We start from the raw sequence: 18149 nt of genomic DNA, 5'->3' as shown, positions 1-18149 counted from the left end.
ATCCTTCAACCCATTACTAATTAAAAATGTGCCTAATCTCTCAAATTTACTCACTGTCTCAGCATCCACCACACTTTGGGATAGCGAATTCCACAGATTCACAACTCTTTAGGAGAGGTATTTTCTTCTCAACTCTGTTTTAAATTTGCTGCCCCTTGGCCTAGAATGCCCCACAAGAGGAAGCATCTGCTCCATGTCTACTTTATCCATACCTTTTATCACCTTGTTTCCTCAATTTAATCTTCCCTCATTCTTCTAAATTCCAGAGAGTATCGGCCTAAACTGTTCAATCTCTCTTCATATGACGAACCCCTCATCTCTCAAATCAATTTGGTGAACGTCCTCTGAACTGCCTCCAATGCCGCTACATCTTTCCTTAAATAAGGAGACCAAAACTGTGCATAATACTCCAGGTGCAGCCTCACCAATGCCTTGTATAGTTGCAACAATACTTCCTTATCTTTAAATTCTATTCCTTTAGCTATAAATGCCGACATTCCATTTGCTTAATCTATTATCCGCTATACCTGCATTCTAGTTTTCTGTGATTCATAAATGCGGAACCCAGATCCTTCTGCACCGGAGCACCCCGGAGTCTTTCCCCATTTAGATAATAAGTCGCCTTCCCATTTTTCTAACCAAAATGCAGGACCTCATACAAATCCATATTAAACTCCATCTGCCATCTTTTGGCCCACTTTCCTAATCTGGTACTATTGTAGTACCTCACCCTTTCTAAGGCCTTGACATCCTTCCTAAAGTATAGTGCCTAGTATTGGACACACAATACAAGCTGAGACCTAACTAGTGTTTTATAAAGTTTAGCATAATGTTCATATTTTTATGCCCTCCGTCTCTATATACAAATCCAAGGATCCCCTCGTCCCTTTAACAGGTTCTTCAACATATCCAGTCATATTCAAAGTCTTGTTTACATGTGCTTCATGTCTTTCTTGTTGATGCATCCCCTTTAAAATTATATCGTTTAGTTTACATATTATGATCGCTGCTATTGAGAAGCTCCTTTATTAAGAGGTAATTAGTTCACCGTGTCACATTGCATTATCTCTGGAATAGTTTTCCTTCTGGTTGGCTCTAGAACGTGGTGCTCAAACAAATTATGCAGATGAGATGTTTATAGCAGCTTCAATAAGGAGTTTTTCCACAAAGCTCAGAGAGGTAACCAGTTGTTTTGTTTCCAATACTCCCCATAATTACCTTATGGGAAAAAATCCACCCTTTAAGTTACAATTACTTTACATCTGTTTACTAGCGTCTCAGACCAGATGTTTTTATTTATTTTTCCTTTAAAAAATTCTGCTGCCAATCTAAAATTTATACCCCTAAGATATATAAAACTCATAAAATTAGATATTTGTAACAGTGATTCCTCATATTTTATCCATCTTCACACTTCTGAAATGTAACTAACATGGCCAATGCACCTAATCAGCACATCTTTCAGACTGTGGGAGGAAAGCAGAGCACCTGGACACGGGGAGGATGTGCAGATTCTGCACAGAGAGTGACCCAAGATGGGAATCGAACCCGTATTCCTGAAGCTGCGAGGCAGCGGTGCTATTCATTGTGCTACCGTGCTGACTTTAATGTCTGCTATGAATTTTGGGCCTTCCCGGGTTTCTAAGCGCCAGAAAGGCGGCTGAGCGATTGGTGTGTAGTGTTACTAAAAGCACCTCTCCAGAAATGGTGATTTTGTTGACTTTTGTAGCAGTTTTAATTCTATGCAAAATATCAATACACTCATAAAGTAGCTCATTGGAAAACAAGCCTTGGCTCTTATCCATTGCAGCTTTCAATTAACAGGAAATATGTATCTGAAAAACGTGCATTGTGTGAAATCTGCACACCATAACAGTTACTGAATTTAAATAGAAATAATTTAACATAGGGGCATCCATGGATGGTTAATAGTGCAAGCTTCTGATTTAGCATGAACTTTTGAGAAATATTACACTAAATTAAGTAGCTCTTAGGTTTAGTTTTGGGTCTGGTTTCCAAACAAATAACAAACATGGAATTTGTTGGAATTGCACTATATTGCAGATCTGCCAACTGTGGATTGATTTTAATTGCTTGTGTAAATTTGTCAAGTTGTAGCACATGCTAGGACTAGTATTAAACTGGATCCACTATGTCACTGATCCAGTAATTATATCTGTGAATTGGACATTCTCCATTGCAACAAAAATCCTTCCTAAGCATCATCTCCAAAATAAGCATCGTTGAATCATTCAGAATGCCTGAAAAGAGATATGTTGTGGTGTAGTGAGTCCGATTACTATCGTTCCTGCTTTGCGATCAGGGCTGAAAAACTGTCCAGTTTAAAGGTTTTAAAAGTTTATTTATTAGTGTCACAGGTAGGCTTACATTAACACCGCAGTGAAGCTACTGTGAAAATCCTCTAGTCACCACTTTCCAGCCCTGTGGAGAATCTGATATGGGAAAAGTGGTTTTAGTTGCTGGCGCTCTGCCATGGTTCGGGTACACTAAGGGAGAATTTAGTATGGCCATTGCACTTAACCAGCACATCTTTCGGCCTGTGGGAGGAAATACACGAAGATATGGGGGAACATACAGACTCTGCACAGACAATGACCCAAGCTGGGAATTGAACCTGGGTCCCTGGCACCCTGAGATAGCAGTGCTAACCACTGTGCCATTACATCTGTTTATTGGGATGATCTTGTCTCCCACAGGAGTGTAAAGTTCTTCCTGAATTAAATTTGGATTGTGTCAATCTAAATTTAAGATGACACAGTCAACAAAGTTGCCGACAAATTGGCACAATGGCTCTGCAGAGAATCTGACATGGGAAAAGTGGTTTTAATTGCCGGAGCTTTACCATGGTTCAATTTAAAGCGGATTCTTTGTAAAAGAAGGGAAGTTTAGCTGTTCACCTGTTCTGTACTGTAGCTGAACTAAGGACTCTGAACACTGGCACAGAGTACAAAGGAAGAATGGTGTGCTGCTTCCTCAAAATGTTATTCGTTCAGCTTAAAGAGAATCACATTTTACCAGGGCACATATTTATACTCTTGTCAGAGTTTTATGCACTGGAAGCAATGAAGATTAAAACATGTATCACTCATTTATATTAAAGAATTATTAATCTGAACCATCACTAAAATGAGACAGCACTGAAGTTAATTTGAGTATACTTATGTTAGATTAAATCTTTTTGATGATTAAGATCATGGATGTAAAATTTCTTTCCAGAGACAATATGGACATGATTCTATGTCCCCCACCACCATGGAAGTAAGCTGGGAGTCATGGGGCCATTTGATTGGTTGGGAGGGCACAGAATGGAGACCCTGTGCCTTTTCAACTAACCTGAGATTAGGTTCAGGTGGGAAAGGTGGTGGGCAGCCTTCTTGCCCAGAAGCCAATTGAGGCCGTTAAGTAGCCGATTAATTCAACCATTGACTGAGTGAGAAATCAACATGTCAGATAAGAACACAACAAACCCTATTGGATTTGACAGTGGCCTACAAGGGTGGGAAGGGGTCCCTCATACTCCAAACCTGTACCTGATCCAAGGTTTGGGTCTCAGGTCAGGGTTCCTGCAGGTAGGCCTTTGTTTTTGACTCCCCTCCTTACTGGGGTCTCCCTCCCGAACACACTTGCCTCTTTGCAGTGCTCCATTGGTGATCCCTAGTAAAGGCCGCACTGCAATTCCAACAGGAATATTGCTCAGAGTGGTGTTGCCAGCCCTGGAAAGCTGCCAGCCTCGGATTAGCCGACACCTCTCAGGGACTAGACGTCCGCCTTGCTTAGGGCTTAATTCAACAGGAAGCTTGATGCTGACCAACAAAGTACCTAATTCTAACAAACTTGCTCTGGACTTCCAGCCGTTGGACATGCACCCGCCTTGAACATTAAATTCCGCCCAATGTTGTAACTGGGAACAAGAATTGCTTCATGTCAGCCATAATAATATGCTTTCTGTATCAAGAGCAACAAAAAGTGGAAGGGCTTGTGTTATAATGATAAACCTTGGGCTTATTTACAATGCAAGACACAAGACATCAATCACTCAAGAGATTGGACAGATTTCTGTGGATTATATTAAGACAAGGCACATGAGAACAGGCATACATAGGTATAAAACTTGAAGGTATCAGAGCTGTGTGTGCTTCTTTTAGTTAACCGAATAAACTAAATCAAATCAAAATCCTGGAACTCCCTCCCTAACAGCACTATGGGTGTACCTACATCCCAGGGACTGCAGCGGTTCAAGAAGGCAGCTCACTACCAACTTCTGAAGGACAGCTACGAATGGGCAATAAATGCTGGCCTAGCCAGCGATGCCCAAATCTGTGAAATGAATTTAAAAAAACTGTGGGATAAATTAAAAGGCAGTTACTTAAAGGGATACTTTAATTTCAAAGATATCTTAAAACATCAAAACAAACTGTGATTGAAGGGGGTCGATAACACCCCAGTCACCACAGTGCCCATCGGCTTGGAAGGCCAGAGCCGTGTGTGTATTTTGCTCAAAGCAAACGTGAAACTAAGACTTGACCACAGTTTGAAAGTTATGCTGGTTGGGTGCATTGGCTATGCTAAATTCTCTCTCAGCGTACCCGAACAGGCACCGGAGTGTGACGACTAGGGCATTTTCACAGTAACTTCACTGCAGTGTTAACATAAACCTACTTGTGACAATAATAATAAATAAAATAATGTTATGCTGATATTAAAGCATATTACTAACAGGGCTGGCTTTTGTTATCATTTATAAATTTATTTTGTTATCAATCAACCAGACCAACAAAATTCTAGTATGGCAGATTTAATTATGGCTTCAAGAAGAAATTGGATTAGAACCTGAAGGGGAAGAAATAATAATCAAGGCTCTGGGCAAAGGTGGCAGAGTAGAACTTGCAAAATTGCTCTAGCAGAGAGTCTGCATGGATCAGCTGAATGGTCCCCTTTGGTGCTGTAATCACTGTATGGTTTTATAATTTGATTCTTGTCTCTGAAGAAAGGTTAATACTTCTGACCAGATATAAGAGACTTCAACCATATAATACGTTGGGTCATGATGGTAAAAATGATTCAAGTAATTTTTATTTTATCAACGAGACTAATAGGAAAGTCTTGCACAATGTATGCAAAAGTGATAGATATAAAATTATACCAGTAAATATAACGTGTTTGCACAACAGAGACATGTATTGGTGTTATCGGAGGTTTTGAAGGATATGATGGGACACAGAAATTTTGTAACTCGAGAATGGAAAATCATGACACTCTCAACAATTTGAATGAATATCACCAATTTTGAATTGTCTGACTTGACGTTAGTATTAGTATTGGTGCTTTATATGGGCATCAGTTGTTGTCGTCATGTTTGCTGTAAAAGATACATTTACATTTATATAGTACTTTATTGAAATCTTTAAGTGTTTTCATACTGGTAAACTGCGAAACAGACTCTGACTTGGCTGCAGTAAGCTTCAATGAATGAAAAACATAGAACTATGTAGAAGTTACTAAAAGCCAAATTTATTTCTCTTTGCAACTGCAAAGATCAAAGGGTTCTGAGCAGTTGCCCTCTCATTTGTCATGCTTTGAAAAAAAGGTTGAATCTCCAGACAGTGCTGGAGTAGTTTATCTAACTGAGTGCAAACCCCTAAACATATACTTGATTCACTGGTGTCTCTGTGGTCATTATCTATTTGGAAAGGGGCCATCTCGAATCCAGGGCCTGCTATTTATCAACCATTTTAAGTTGGATGCAGTTTGAACTTCTACGAAAGTGAAGTTGAATAAAGGATCAGTATGAACCTAAGCACCTTTAAACAAAGCAATTGCTCTTTCAAAACATGTTAGAAAAGGGGTTGCTTTGTGTGCATGTGTATGTGTGCAGAGGTCATAGCAACAATTTGGCTCAAAAAAGACATTTGTGTGATACGCTTGGAGATCACTGCCTGGAATTGTAATGTTTCATAAACACCAGAGTCAAAAAATTAAGTTCTTTAGCTGCTGTGACTTTATAATGTTAGCACAGAATTTTAATCACAAATAGATTTATTATATGGAACAATTATATTCAGGTTTTCTTTTTTGCAGAATGACAGTTAACCCCACTTACCTTCCAGCTGGTTGAAGAATACAAATGGCTGAATAGCTGCATGTCAGTAGGCAGTTCTAAGCCCTGATGAGATAAGAAATAAAACTGAGTCTATGTTTGCCTAGGAACGTAGTTTATGAACAGATAGAAAGAGGTTTCCATGTAGAAATTGGCCAGCACTGCACTTAACTGTTTTTCACACATAACCTGAACTTACAATATGCTAGACAGGAACCGTTTATCATCCAGAAGCAATGCCTGCCATACAGGTTAAAGAATAAAAACTATTTATTTATGTCTGATTCAGGGATTGCAGCCTTTGCATAGGCAAATAATGGAGCCTAATAAAGAGTCATAGAAATATAGAGCATGGAAACACGTCCTTCAACCCAACTTGTTCATGCCGACTAGGTTTCCTAAATTGCCTGCATTTGACCCATATCCCTCTAAAATACATTTGGACAGATACATGGATGGGAAAGGTTTAAATGTAATTGTACCTGCCTCTACCACCTCCTCTGGCAGCTCATTCCATATACTAACCACCCTCTTATGGAAAAAGTTGCCCCTCTCACTTTAAACATATGCCTTCTAATTTTGGACTTCCCTACCCCGGGCAAAAGACCTTGGCTATTCACTTATCTATGCCCCTCATGATTTTAAAAACCTCTATAAGGTCACTCCTCATCCTCCTGTGTTCCGGGGGAAACATCCCAGTCTATCCTGCCCCTCCTTATAATTCAAACCTTCCAGTCCCGGTATCATCCTTGTATAGCTTTTTTGCACCCTTTCCAGTTTAATAACATCTTTCCTGTGGCAGAGGCGATCAGAATTATGCACAGTACTCCAAATGTGGCCTTACCATTGTCTTGTACAGTTGTAACATAATGTCCCAACTCATGTACTCAATGCTCTGATTGATGAAGGCAAATGTGCCAAATGCCATCTTCACCACCCTGTCTACCTGCGACGCCACTTTCAAGGAACTATGTACCCGCACCATTAGGTCCCTTTGTTCTCAGGGTCCTACCATTAACTGTGTAAGTCCTGTCTGGTTTGTCTTTCCAAAATGCAACACCTCGTATTCATCTGAATTAAATTCCATCTGCTATTCCTCAGCCCGCTGGCCTGGTTAAGATCCCATTGTAGTCTTAGATAACCTTCTTCACTGTTCACCAATTTTGGTGTCATCCACAAACTTGTTAACCATGACTCCTATTTTCTCACCCAAATCATTTATATAAATGACAAACAACAGTGGACCCAGCACCGATCCCTACAGCACACCACTGTTCACATTCCTCCAATCTGAAAAACAACCTTCTACCACAACCGTCTGTCTCTTACTGCCAAGCCAATTTTCTATCTAGTTGGCTAGTTCTCCCGGGATCCCATGTGATTTAACATTACTAACCAGTCTACCATCCAATACCTTGTTGAAGGCCTTGCTAAAGTCCATGTTGACAATGTCTACTGCTCTGCCCTCATCTGTTTTCTTTATCACCCCTTCAAAAAAACTCATCAAATTTGTAAGATGCGATTTGCCACACACAAAGCTATGCTGACTATTCCTACTCCGTCCATGCATTTAGATCCTGGCTCTCAGAATCTCCTCCAACAACTTACCCACCACTGATATTGGGCTCACCAATCTGTAGTTCCCTGCTTCCTTTCTTAAATAACGACACGTTTGCCTCACTCCAATCTTCTGGCACCTCATCTGTGGTTGTCGATGATACAAATATCTCTGCTAGGGGTCCCACAATTTCTTCCCTAGCTTTCCACAATGTCCTGGGATACACTTGATCAGGTCCTGGAGATTTATCCACCACTGTATATAAAACACATGTTTAAGCCCTTTCCCATCTCCATGATTCCTTGCTATGCCAATCATTTTCAAGTTAATCAGGCCTAAGGATTAGGTGGTAAGCCCAGACAACATTAAAGCTATCAATTGCCGCAACTCTCAACCTTGAGGATCCCCCTATTTCCACTCGATACCCAGCATCAACTTCATACCCACTTAACTGAGGCCTGCTGTAGTGACAACTGCTGCCTGATATTCCACTCTTCTTTGCCTGTGGCTTCTTCTCACCTTACCTCCTGCATTGAAATGAGCCTGTGTTCCAATATTGGGAGAGCCTTTGGCCTCATCGTTCAGGCGCAGTTGATGCCATAGATAAGACTGTTTAGTGCATAGCTATTAATCAAATGAATGAGTAGTGCAACATAAGAGATCTTTTTTAAATATTATACTACTTTAAATTGATTCAAATGAATCAAAAGTTGGGCATGAGTCTTTAAGTGCATCTGCAAAGGAACGTCAGTTAGATGTGCATTGGTTGCTGGGTTTAGAATTAGCTGCAAGTTCAGTGAAGTAGCTGACAATTTGTGATTAAATATAACACAAAATAATGCTGAATTAGTAAAGGTTAATTGTCCGAGTAATATATGTCAGATCAGCAACAATATCAGAAATGTGAAAGAGAAAATGCATTTAATTATTGACTAGTGCATATCCCTGTTAAGTTAGGCATGACTGTGGTACCAAAGTAAAACTGTAAAAGATTAGCTTAGCTATTCATGTAAAGGGTACGTTTATGGAGTGCAGACCTTTACATTGTAATGTAGAATAGATCCAGTAAGTGGTGCTCATTGTCAATAAGTGGAACAACAGAAAATTGTATTAGTGATTACGATAATATACAATGGTTATTATATACTACATTGTTGAGTAGCATTAAGATTCAGTTCAGAATCACAGGTTCATAATTTATTTAAAATAAGTTCAAATCAAGTGAAACCTTTTCAGTGCATTGGGTAAGTCTTCCATAGTGTTCAGCAATGAAAAGGTTACTTTGTTCAAAGTGTGGAAAAGTTTTCAAATGAACTGAATATTTTCTCATACTCCTAGGCTTTGCTTTTCTGTTTCTAGTGGGTGTTTGGATGAGTTACTTGAACCCCTATTGCCCTTGTTTCTATTGGTGTGCAGACTTTTTCGGTGGGATTTGTTGGCTCCACTCGCCGTCAGAGCCATCTGGTCCTGCCTAAAGTCAATGGACTTCTGCCTGGGCCGCCAAATCTCCCATTGGGCAGTTGAGGGGGGGGGGGGGGGGGCGGTGTCATGCCTTGCGCCTTGATTGGGCCAAATCTTGTTGGACTGGGTATCACATGCCATGAATAAGAGATTCTTCTACAACCATCAGCTTGAGTATGATGTGTCATATCTCACTGGAATTACAAGCTGATGAAGAGGGAAACAGGATATCTGGGATTTTTGGTGAATGACGTTTCCAACGGTGTGTCTCCAAAATCAATTAAACCATAAGAATTGAGAAACAAATGGAGGAATGACTGAGAAGGGGGTTGAATTAGAGTCAAATTGGATAAAGCCATGCTGTGGAAATGCCAGTGTTGGACTGGGTGGGCACAGTAAGAAGACTCATAACGCCAGGTTGAAGTCCAACAGGTTTATTTGGAATCATGAGCTTTCGGCAGGCTGCCCCTTCATCAGGTGATTGACGCACCTTGAGCTCCAAGGAAAATTTTGTTTGTTTAATACCACTTTTGCTCTGATTATTCTGTCAATTTCACAACGTTTACACAAAATAGAGGTTTCAAGTATTTGTCATTTCTGCTACTGATATTTTAAAGGGCCTGGATGATTGATACTTAGTGGGCTGTAGTGAAATAAGTTTTTATGAACAACTAGTCTGTAAAGTTTTTCTCACATGCTATGTTGTTCTGGATTAATAGACATGGAAGTGAGATAGATTGGCAAAACACATATGAAGAGCCATGGGTCATTGGTGGTAAGCATGAGGTGGAATAGGTGGGGTGGTGGGGCATAATTTGGCATAAAGTGGGGATAGCTAGAGGGTGTAGGTTGACATGGAGGGTGAGAGACCATGGAAGTGGGCAGAGGGACATAGATTAGCAAGCAGACATGTGTTAAGACCTTTTGAACCTACCCTTCAAAAGATTCCCTCATCCAATCTGGTTCAGCACACCTCTGAGGGGCCATCAACCATGAATCCATGGAAATTGAGAAGGATGAGAAGGTGTCTATACCCACAATAAAGGCAGCCAGGTTAGGAATGCAGGGTGTGCACTTGTGACACCCACTAGCCCACAACCCTTATCCCACGCTGGTGACAGGAATCCCACAATCAGGTCCTGACCACCATATTTAAAAGTCTACAGAGTTCCCTCAACTTTGCAAAAATCCAACTCATAGAGGAGGTTCAGAGCTTCCTTAAAACAAAATAATAAATTGAGGGTCCTCTGGATGCCAAGGGATTTAAAGAAGGATTAAAAATGAAAGGATATGAGAAATACTGTGGGTTCAATACTACAGAAAACCTGGTGGAGTATAAAAGTGTAAGAATAAAATAAGAAGGAAATTAGGAAATCAAAGAGAAGGCATGAAAAATATTAAGTAAAATCCAGGAAAACCTAAAGTTTTTATGAATTCATGAAGGTCAGGAGTGTGGAGACAGGGGACATTGGTATGGTTCTTACTGAATACTTTGCATCTGTTTTCACAATAGAGAGCAGTGATACAGGCATTACAAACAAGCGGGTGCAATTGCCAGTGAGAGAGTAAGTATTAAAGGGGTTAACATCCTTGAAAGAGGATATATTTCCAGACCTGGGTGAAATTTAGAGAAAGCAAGAGGAAAAAATAGCAGAGACTCTGGCTGTCATTTGTAATCCTCACTGGCTGAAGGTTTGGTGCCAGAGGACTCAAAGTCAGCTGTACCATTGGTTAAAAAGGGAGAAATGAATAGACTGAGTTATTACAGTCCAGTTAACCTAATTGGTGATGAGAAAGTTATTGGAAAAATTTAAGGGTCAGGGTAAACCTGCATGTCAAAAGAATTAGTAAAAGCCTGGATTTGCAACTGGGAAGTCACATTTGAATGACGTAATTGAATCGTAATGCTGACTAGGTCAATTCCCCAAAAAATCAATTTAATCAGCCAATCTTCCCTCTAAGCTGCAATTGCACTGCAAGGTAAAAGCCCACACAAAGACCATGCATAATTTGGCCCCTTTAAGTTGCCATGCAAAAACATTTAAAGACACTGTTCGCTTAAACAAATCACCCGTGCAATTTAAATAAAACAATGTTGCCGTTAAGTGGTTGCTAAGTCACATGAAAATGAGCGTAAAATGTGCATCAACTCATTATTGTCAAGTTCATTGGAACTCTCAGCAGACCTGTCAAAACAGTGTGTCAGAGGGAGTTGTCAAAAGTGTCAAAGCATTTAAATCTTGCCCTTTAAGTCTTTAAAAATTTTCTGGGTGCTGTTAAAAAAAAATTGCTTGTTATTTCAGTCTCTCTCCCTTGACATAAGCCAGAGTGCTTGCGTTACTGGGTCAGTGCTGCGCGACTGATTACACAACCATTATGATAGCATAATATCTTCCATTTCAGTTTGATTGATAGCTACTAGTGGTTATAGACTCTTTGATGTGGGACTATGAATTTCAATGCTTGTTGTTGTAATGTAAATGAGTTTTTATAAGTGTTTTTATTCTCCTTTAATGAAGTCTGAAATTGACATTTAGAACTTTATTTTATAGAACTTCATTTTATCTTATCTCTACATGGGTCCAGAAGTCTGTCCATAGTGGACACTGGATGAGTTGCAGTGGGAGATACAAGAGCAAAGGATGGTGGGTGGAAGAGCATGAGTTGGCACTTAGTTGACATAGAGATTACAAAGGGCCATAAGGTGGTTGGAGGAGCATAGGTTGACATTGGGACAAAAAGGGCCATAGTGGTGGTTAAGGGCATGGATGAGGTGAAGGGTGGTAAGAGTTAAAAGATGTTTCATCTTTTATTCTAACTTGTGTTTTGTACCAGAGCCTCAAGGCAGTCCTTCTGCCCATGCACCTGGCATCCTCCTCAGCCAGTCAGCAATTTTTAAAGGTCAGGGTTGCAAAACAGCAATTCTCCAATCTCTGCACACACAAATATGTGCTGGGGTGTAACAAGGAAATCTTCCTTTAGTGCCTTCCATTATCATTTGCTACCAAACTTAGTTCAACTTTGCCAACATCCTCAGACTAGATGTAGAAAATACCTCCTAAACTCTCTTAAAATAATTTCTAAAGCTTCCAAAACAAAGGCATCATTCACTCCAGGATTCGGTTTCTAAGATTACGAGACTCCTCTAAACTATGCATTTATTTTCTTTTTAAAGCTTAGCAGAAACATCTTACATTATGAGCTTTATTTTCCTTTTACAGAATTTTTTTTTTTACACACGTTTCAGCTATTCATCTAGTTTTAAAAATATTCATTACAACGTGAATTACTTTTTGATAAAAGAAATGCTGCATTCTAGTTGGTGTAAATGCAGTTGCCAGTCGCCAAGTGCTATTGTAAAACTATTTCATGTGGGTCTCCAATGTTCTCAACTAACTTTGCTGCAATAAGAAAAAGTTACAATGATTAAGATTTTTGACTGCCAAAGCAGATAATCAATTAACACAGATTTTCAATGAGAACTATTATTGGTTTATTCTTTCACTGCTTTAATGTGTATAATAAATTTGTCTTACAGCCAAAAAGACACGCACTGCCTGAACCAAAATCGACTAAAGGGAAAAATAACACTTTGCACAATGTTGAACATCCAGCACCTTTGCGGCTTAGGGATAGGAAAGAAGGTGAAAGAAGAACAATGACTGTTCAGAACAAAGCGAGAATAAGTGACCCATCTGAATGTTCAATATTGTCTCAGGTTAAGGACAGGATACCAGAGGTCACAATGACTGTTCAAGATAAAGCAAGAATAACTGGTCTGGTTGAATCTTCACCAGATCTTCTGATCAGGAATAGGAAAGAAGAGGTCAAGATGACTGTTCAAAATAAAGTAAGAATACCAGATCCAGTTGAATCTTCAATAGGATCTCAGGTCAGGAACAGGATACCAGAGGTCACAATGATTATTCAGAGTAATGAAAGAGTAATTGGTCCAACTGTGTCTTCAATAGTGCCTCAGGATCAAACGCGAGTAAAATCAGACATCTTCCGCTACGGCACTGCAGTCTTTGTTTTGGTAGCACTAATTATCCTTGTCCTTTTGTTTTTCTAAGTATTGTACAACTTATCACAGTCTCATTGTTCACTGTAACAGATTAACCTTGCACAAATTTACTGCCTCTTTTGCATAATGCTGCTGAGTCAATATTTAGCATCATCAGGAGTTTAAAGCAATGATGCTTCGGATCACTAGTTTATGGTGACAGAATAAATCTGATTCAATTTTTATTACATGGCCTTCTTGAAATTGCTTTTATTAGAGCGACTGCAGTCACTATTTTTGTGATATGATGTACGTTAAATGAAGGTTGTCAAACCATCAAGATATGCTGCCAGGTTAACCTACTTACAATTAGAGTATCTTAATAGAGTTGTTAAAGATAGGTTGCCAACTTAACAGAAACTAGACATTTTGTTTACAAATATCCAGAGCAGGAATCTTCACTCTTAAGTAGTTAGGATTTCTTGACAGCCATCTTTACCGTAATTGGCTAAAGGGAAAGAAAGAAATCAAGAATGTAACTTTGTTGCATTGTTTTGTTACTGTTAATTCTAAAACAATGTGATAATGATTCACACTTTAAAGACTACTGTATGATAAATTAATGTCTTTGGGTTAAGTGATTTGAGAATGCAGAATAAAATAAGTCCTTGAATGCCAAAATGTCAATCTTATTACTCATTATATTTTGACAGAATGCTGTCTTTTGCAGTCTGTTTATTTGCCCACAGCTTGACAAAAAGTATCAAGTACACCACAGTCTCAATACTATTGCTTCATTTCCTGATTGGGATTTAATTCAACGTGACTAATTGTACACAACTAAAGATATACAAACAAATGATCTTAAACTTCTTTCCAAAAAATTTGTAAGATTGCTGCAAATGACAAAAAAAATTACTGACAAAAGAGCAACAAATTTGTTATGTAAATCAATGACCAGATAATAAGACTATGGGGTTATTAATTATACTTCAATTATTTGGGTTAAAATCAAATTAGCTATATATAGCAAATTAAGGGCAGCACGGAAGCACAGTGGTTAGCACTGCTACTTCACAGCTCCAGGGTCCTGGGTTCGATTCTCGGCTCGGGTCACTGTCTGTGTGGAGTTTGCACATGCTCCTCGTGTCTGCGTGGGTTTCCTCCGGGTGCTCCGGTTTCCTCCCACAGTCCAAAGATGTGTGGGTTAGGTTGATTGGCCATGCTAAGAAATTGCCCCTTAGTGTCCAGAGTAGTGGAGGTTAGAGGGATTAGTGGGTATAACATGTAGGGATATGGGGATAGGGCCTCGGTGGGATTGTGTTCGGTGCAGACTCGATGGGGCGAAGGGCCTCTTTCTGCACTGTAAGGTTCTATGATCTATACTAAAGGTGTGGCAGCCTCCTGGTACAAAGTGTCCAGGTAATTTTCCCCCTCCCTGATGTGTCATATTGTCTGCAGCTGAGCCACAGCTCCTCAAGCTGCATGTATTATACTAAATTACCTCAAATTCCAGTTTTTTTTTTAAACATTAGGAATAGAATAGATGTTAACCACTCACCAGATACTTATCACACAGCTAGATTCTTCACCAGTAGAGAGTAAGAGCCATTTCTACAGGAAAAGAGCACCTCTCTCCCCACCTCACCAAACTCCCAAACTTCCAGCACCTCACTGAAGTCACACTCTTTCAACTCATCAAACTCCCATCATTTTGTTGAGGTCACTGGTGCTAGGTCGCAACTGAAATGTCTGAATTTGTATGTTCTGAAACTAAAGGGATTAGCTAAGACCAGGCAGAGAAAAAAAACAGTTCAAGCTAATTTCCTTAATTAATGATCTACAACTACTACCCTGTGGATAGTTTCCATCTCCCTGCTTGGGCCTCTGAATGAAATTTAGAATTTAAAAAGGTACTTGCTATTAAATACAGACAATGGGTGGGATTCTCTGGCCGTGCTCGCCTCAAAACCGGACAATCCCACCTAAGGATACTGGGCCTTTGTGTGGTCCGTCTCCCCACCTGCTACGATTCCCATGGCGGGCGGAATGGGAGGAATGCCCCCAACATTAGATTCTTAGAAAACAATTTAAGATTCCCTCAATTCACCAAACTCCCAGCATGCTGTTTTTTTAATTCAATCATGGGACATGGGCATCGCTGGCTGGCCAGCATTTAATGCCCATCCCTAGTGAGGGCATACTCCACTGCTAGGTCACCCTGAGATGTCTGAATTACTCTCATTGTTTTATCCTCCACATCCTTTCAATATCGATCAAGAATATATGGCTCTCTAGAAAGCAATTAGGGAACTACATGCAGTTAAAATTCAGCCCAAAAACATCCATTTAGCTTTTTGCAGACTGAAAAGAGGAGACAATTCTGTGGCTTCGTACAGCAAATCATTAAGTAAATCCAGAGTTGCGGAAGGATTACAAAATCTACAAGTGTACGAGGTAACCAAAACTTCACTGATTTTCAGGCAATTCAAAGTATAATATTCTGCATGAATAGAAAAATAGTTGAAATAGGTAACATCAGAGATAAACAGGTCTCATTCTGCACCGCGGGAAGTAATTGGAAGCAGAGCATGTAATAAGTGGGCTATGTCTTGCTTACTTGAGATTTCAAGAGACATTTTAAAGTTGAAGGCAAAGCATGTCATTTTTAATAATAGATCAATACTATGAAACACGTTGAAAATGTATTTATAATGCTCTGTCATGTAGGTGGAAATTGAAGGACAGATGTCCTTTGAATATGCTTTTCAGTCAATTATTTTTAGATTCTCATCAGAAGGTTCACTTCTGCCTTGTTTTTCCTGTGAACATTTCCACCTATTGAATATTACAGTTGATCATATTTCACCATTTTTGCAATAAAGTTTAAAATGGACACTCCCCAGAGAAGGCTAGCAAGTAAAGGGTAAAATTTCCACTTGCATGTACTCGATACAGTACATATACCAGTGCCCCCCAGATGCATTTAATCGGGAGACCATTTGTACAGACAAAGCCCACAATTTTTTATCCATTAATTTTAATAAATGGAAAATTGTGAGCAACATCAGCACTATTTCTTAATATGTATTCCTAGTGGGTGTGGCATTATATTAAGAATGTATAAATTTACACTAACTTTAAGTCTAGAATTTTATGCTTCATTTGGCAAACTTACATACAAATTAGTTTGGCTGCTTCACATTGATTAGAGAATGATACCAGTTAGCTTATTATAACTTATCTTTTCTTACCTTACTGCAGTAAGGACACTCTCCAAAAATGATGTTAAAACTTTGTCTAGAGTGAGGCAGCCCTCGCAACCACTGCAAGGGAATTGAACATTTCAGCAGTTATCAGAATACAGTGAGGTGTACATTAGAGCACATCATGCAATACAAAAAAATTGTAAATGTTAGGGTTTTTAAAATGTGCTTTAAGTTTTACTAACCTCATAAAGGCACTCTTGATGGAATGGCTGCCCACAACGTGGGTCATCACATACTTGATCTGGAATGGATGAAGCAAGTCGGTATGCATAACAAATCCCACATTCCATACTGAAACTCTGTCAAATAAATAAATGTGGTTAAGAAAATGGGTTCTTCTGGAAATTTATCAATAATGTCTATACTATAAATTCCAGAGAAGGTGGTCACACTAAATGTAATATTTTATGTATACACGATGCTTAAAATGCACTGGCTTTATCTGCACCCTTCCTCAAGCAGCAAGGATCGTACTTCGCCTTTGCCAAGACCACCAAATGGAACATCCCTATTAAATTCCCACTTTTCCCTCTCAACCACAGTTTGATATATGCATATGATTTTCACCAAGATCTAATCATAGCACATGTCCAAGAACTATTTTAAGAAATGTTTATTGGTACAGATAGGAGTGGGGTTAATTTAAAAAACACTAATTTCTCCTCTCATCACCCAGCTGTAAACAGAAAGGTGTTTTGATTTACTTCCCCCTTTGTAAACGGTGGATCATTTCCCAATCCCTTGATTTTGGTGTGATCCACTTTCTAGTAATAACCCCATAGCAAACTCGAGATAGGATGAAGTCAGAGGGTTAGTTTATAGCACACACTCAAACACGAGGTTTTAAATGTAAAGCAATTAATTTAACTCATAGGGCGTACAATACTTCACCAGGTTTTTTTTGGTTAAGATGTTAATCCAAGGCTTTTCCCAGGTGGATTTAAGATTCCATAGTGCCATTCAAAGACAACATGAGATTTTCTTTTAGTTATGGCCAATGTTTATTCATCAGCCAACACCATCAAATTGATAAACTAATTGGTCATTTCTCACAACGCTGCTTATAGGAACTTATCATGCCAGATTTCCCCAGATACCAAATCACAACGCCGCAAAAGTAATTAATTTGCTGCACAGCACTTTAGAATGTTCTGAGGATTATGTAGGAGGTACTACATCAATGTAAGTTTTTTTTTAAATCTTGGATAAAAAACAATTACTAGAGAAGTTACATCAGAATGGGGCAGTTAAGAAGTGAGGTATTTTGGGACTTGCTATTGAAGCACTATTGTTTCTGATTTACATCAGTTTCCAGACTCAGAAACTCAATGGGCTGGGTTGAATGCTGAGGACAGGTTCCCTGAACCCCAGCATAAATGTTGGGGTAAGCCTGCCTCTGCTTAGCCTACTCACCCTACTTTAGCTTATTGGTCGATGATCCTTTTAATTAGTATGAGGCAGATTCACACTCATATTGAGAGGAATTTGATTTGATTTATTATTATCACATGCATGCTATACAGACAAAGCATACCATACATAGATAAGGAAAGGAGAGGGTACAGATGTAGGGCTACAGTCATAGCTAGGGTGTAGAGAAAGATCAACTTAATGCGTGATAGGTCCATTCGAAAGTCTGATGGCAGCAGGGAAGAAGCTGTTCTTAAGTCAGTTGGTACGTGACCTCAGACTTTTGTATCTTTTTCCTGATTGAAGAAGGTGGAAGAGAGTATGTTTGGG

At 39.3% G+C, this 18149-nt stretch overlaps 2 protein-coding genes across 4 annotated transcripts in view; one reads left to right on the top strand and one right to left on the bottom strand.

Moving 5' to 3' along the window:
• The window catches only part of LOC145350924 (serine/threonine-protein kinase VRK1-like), a 103018-nt gene extending 89228 nt beyond the window's left edge, over window positions 1-13790 (top strand). For all 3 annotated transcript variants that reach the window (XM_080200396.1, XM_080200397.1, XM_080200395.1), the window contains exon 12: window positions 12676-13790. In XM_080200396.1, coding sequence (XP_080056522.1) covers window positions 12676-13209 — 534 coding nt within the window. In that variant the 3' untranslated portion in view covers window positions 13210-13790. The remainder of the gene's footprint in view (window positions 1-12675) is intronic.
• fancl (FA complementation group L) overlaps window positions 13577-18149 on the bottom strand; it is a 62745-nt gene continuing 58172 nt past the window's right edge. The window contains exons 13-15 of the mRNA XM_080200398.1: window positions 16592-16708; window positions 16395-16466; window positions 13577-13648 (exon numbers count right to left, since the gene is read on the bottom strand). Of these exons, the coding sequence (XP_080056524.1) occupies window positions 13613-13648; window positions 16395-16466; window positions 16592-16708 (225 nt within the window). The 3' untranslated portion in view covers window positions 13577-13612. The remainder of the gene's footprint in view (window positions 13649-16394; window positions 16467-16591; window positions 16709-18149) is intronic.

This window comes from Carcharhinus amblyrhynchos, chromosome 12 (assembly GCF_965287045.1).
Source record: "Carcharhinus amblyrhynchos chromosome 12, sCarAmb.v2.hapA, whole genome shotgun sequence".
NCBI lineage: Eukaryota > Metazoa > Chordata > Chondrichthyes > Carcharhiniformes > Carcharhinidae > Carcharhinus > Carcharhinus amblyrhynchos.
This window is presented reverse-complemented; position numbering and strand designations above follow the sequence as displayed.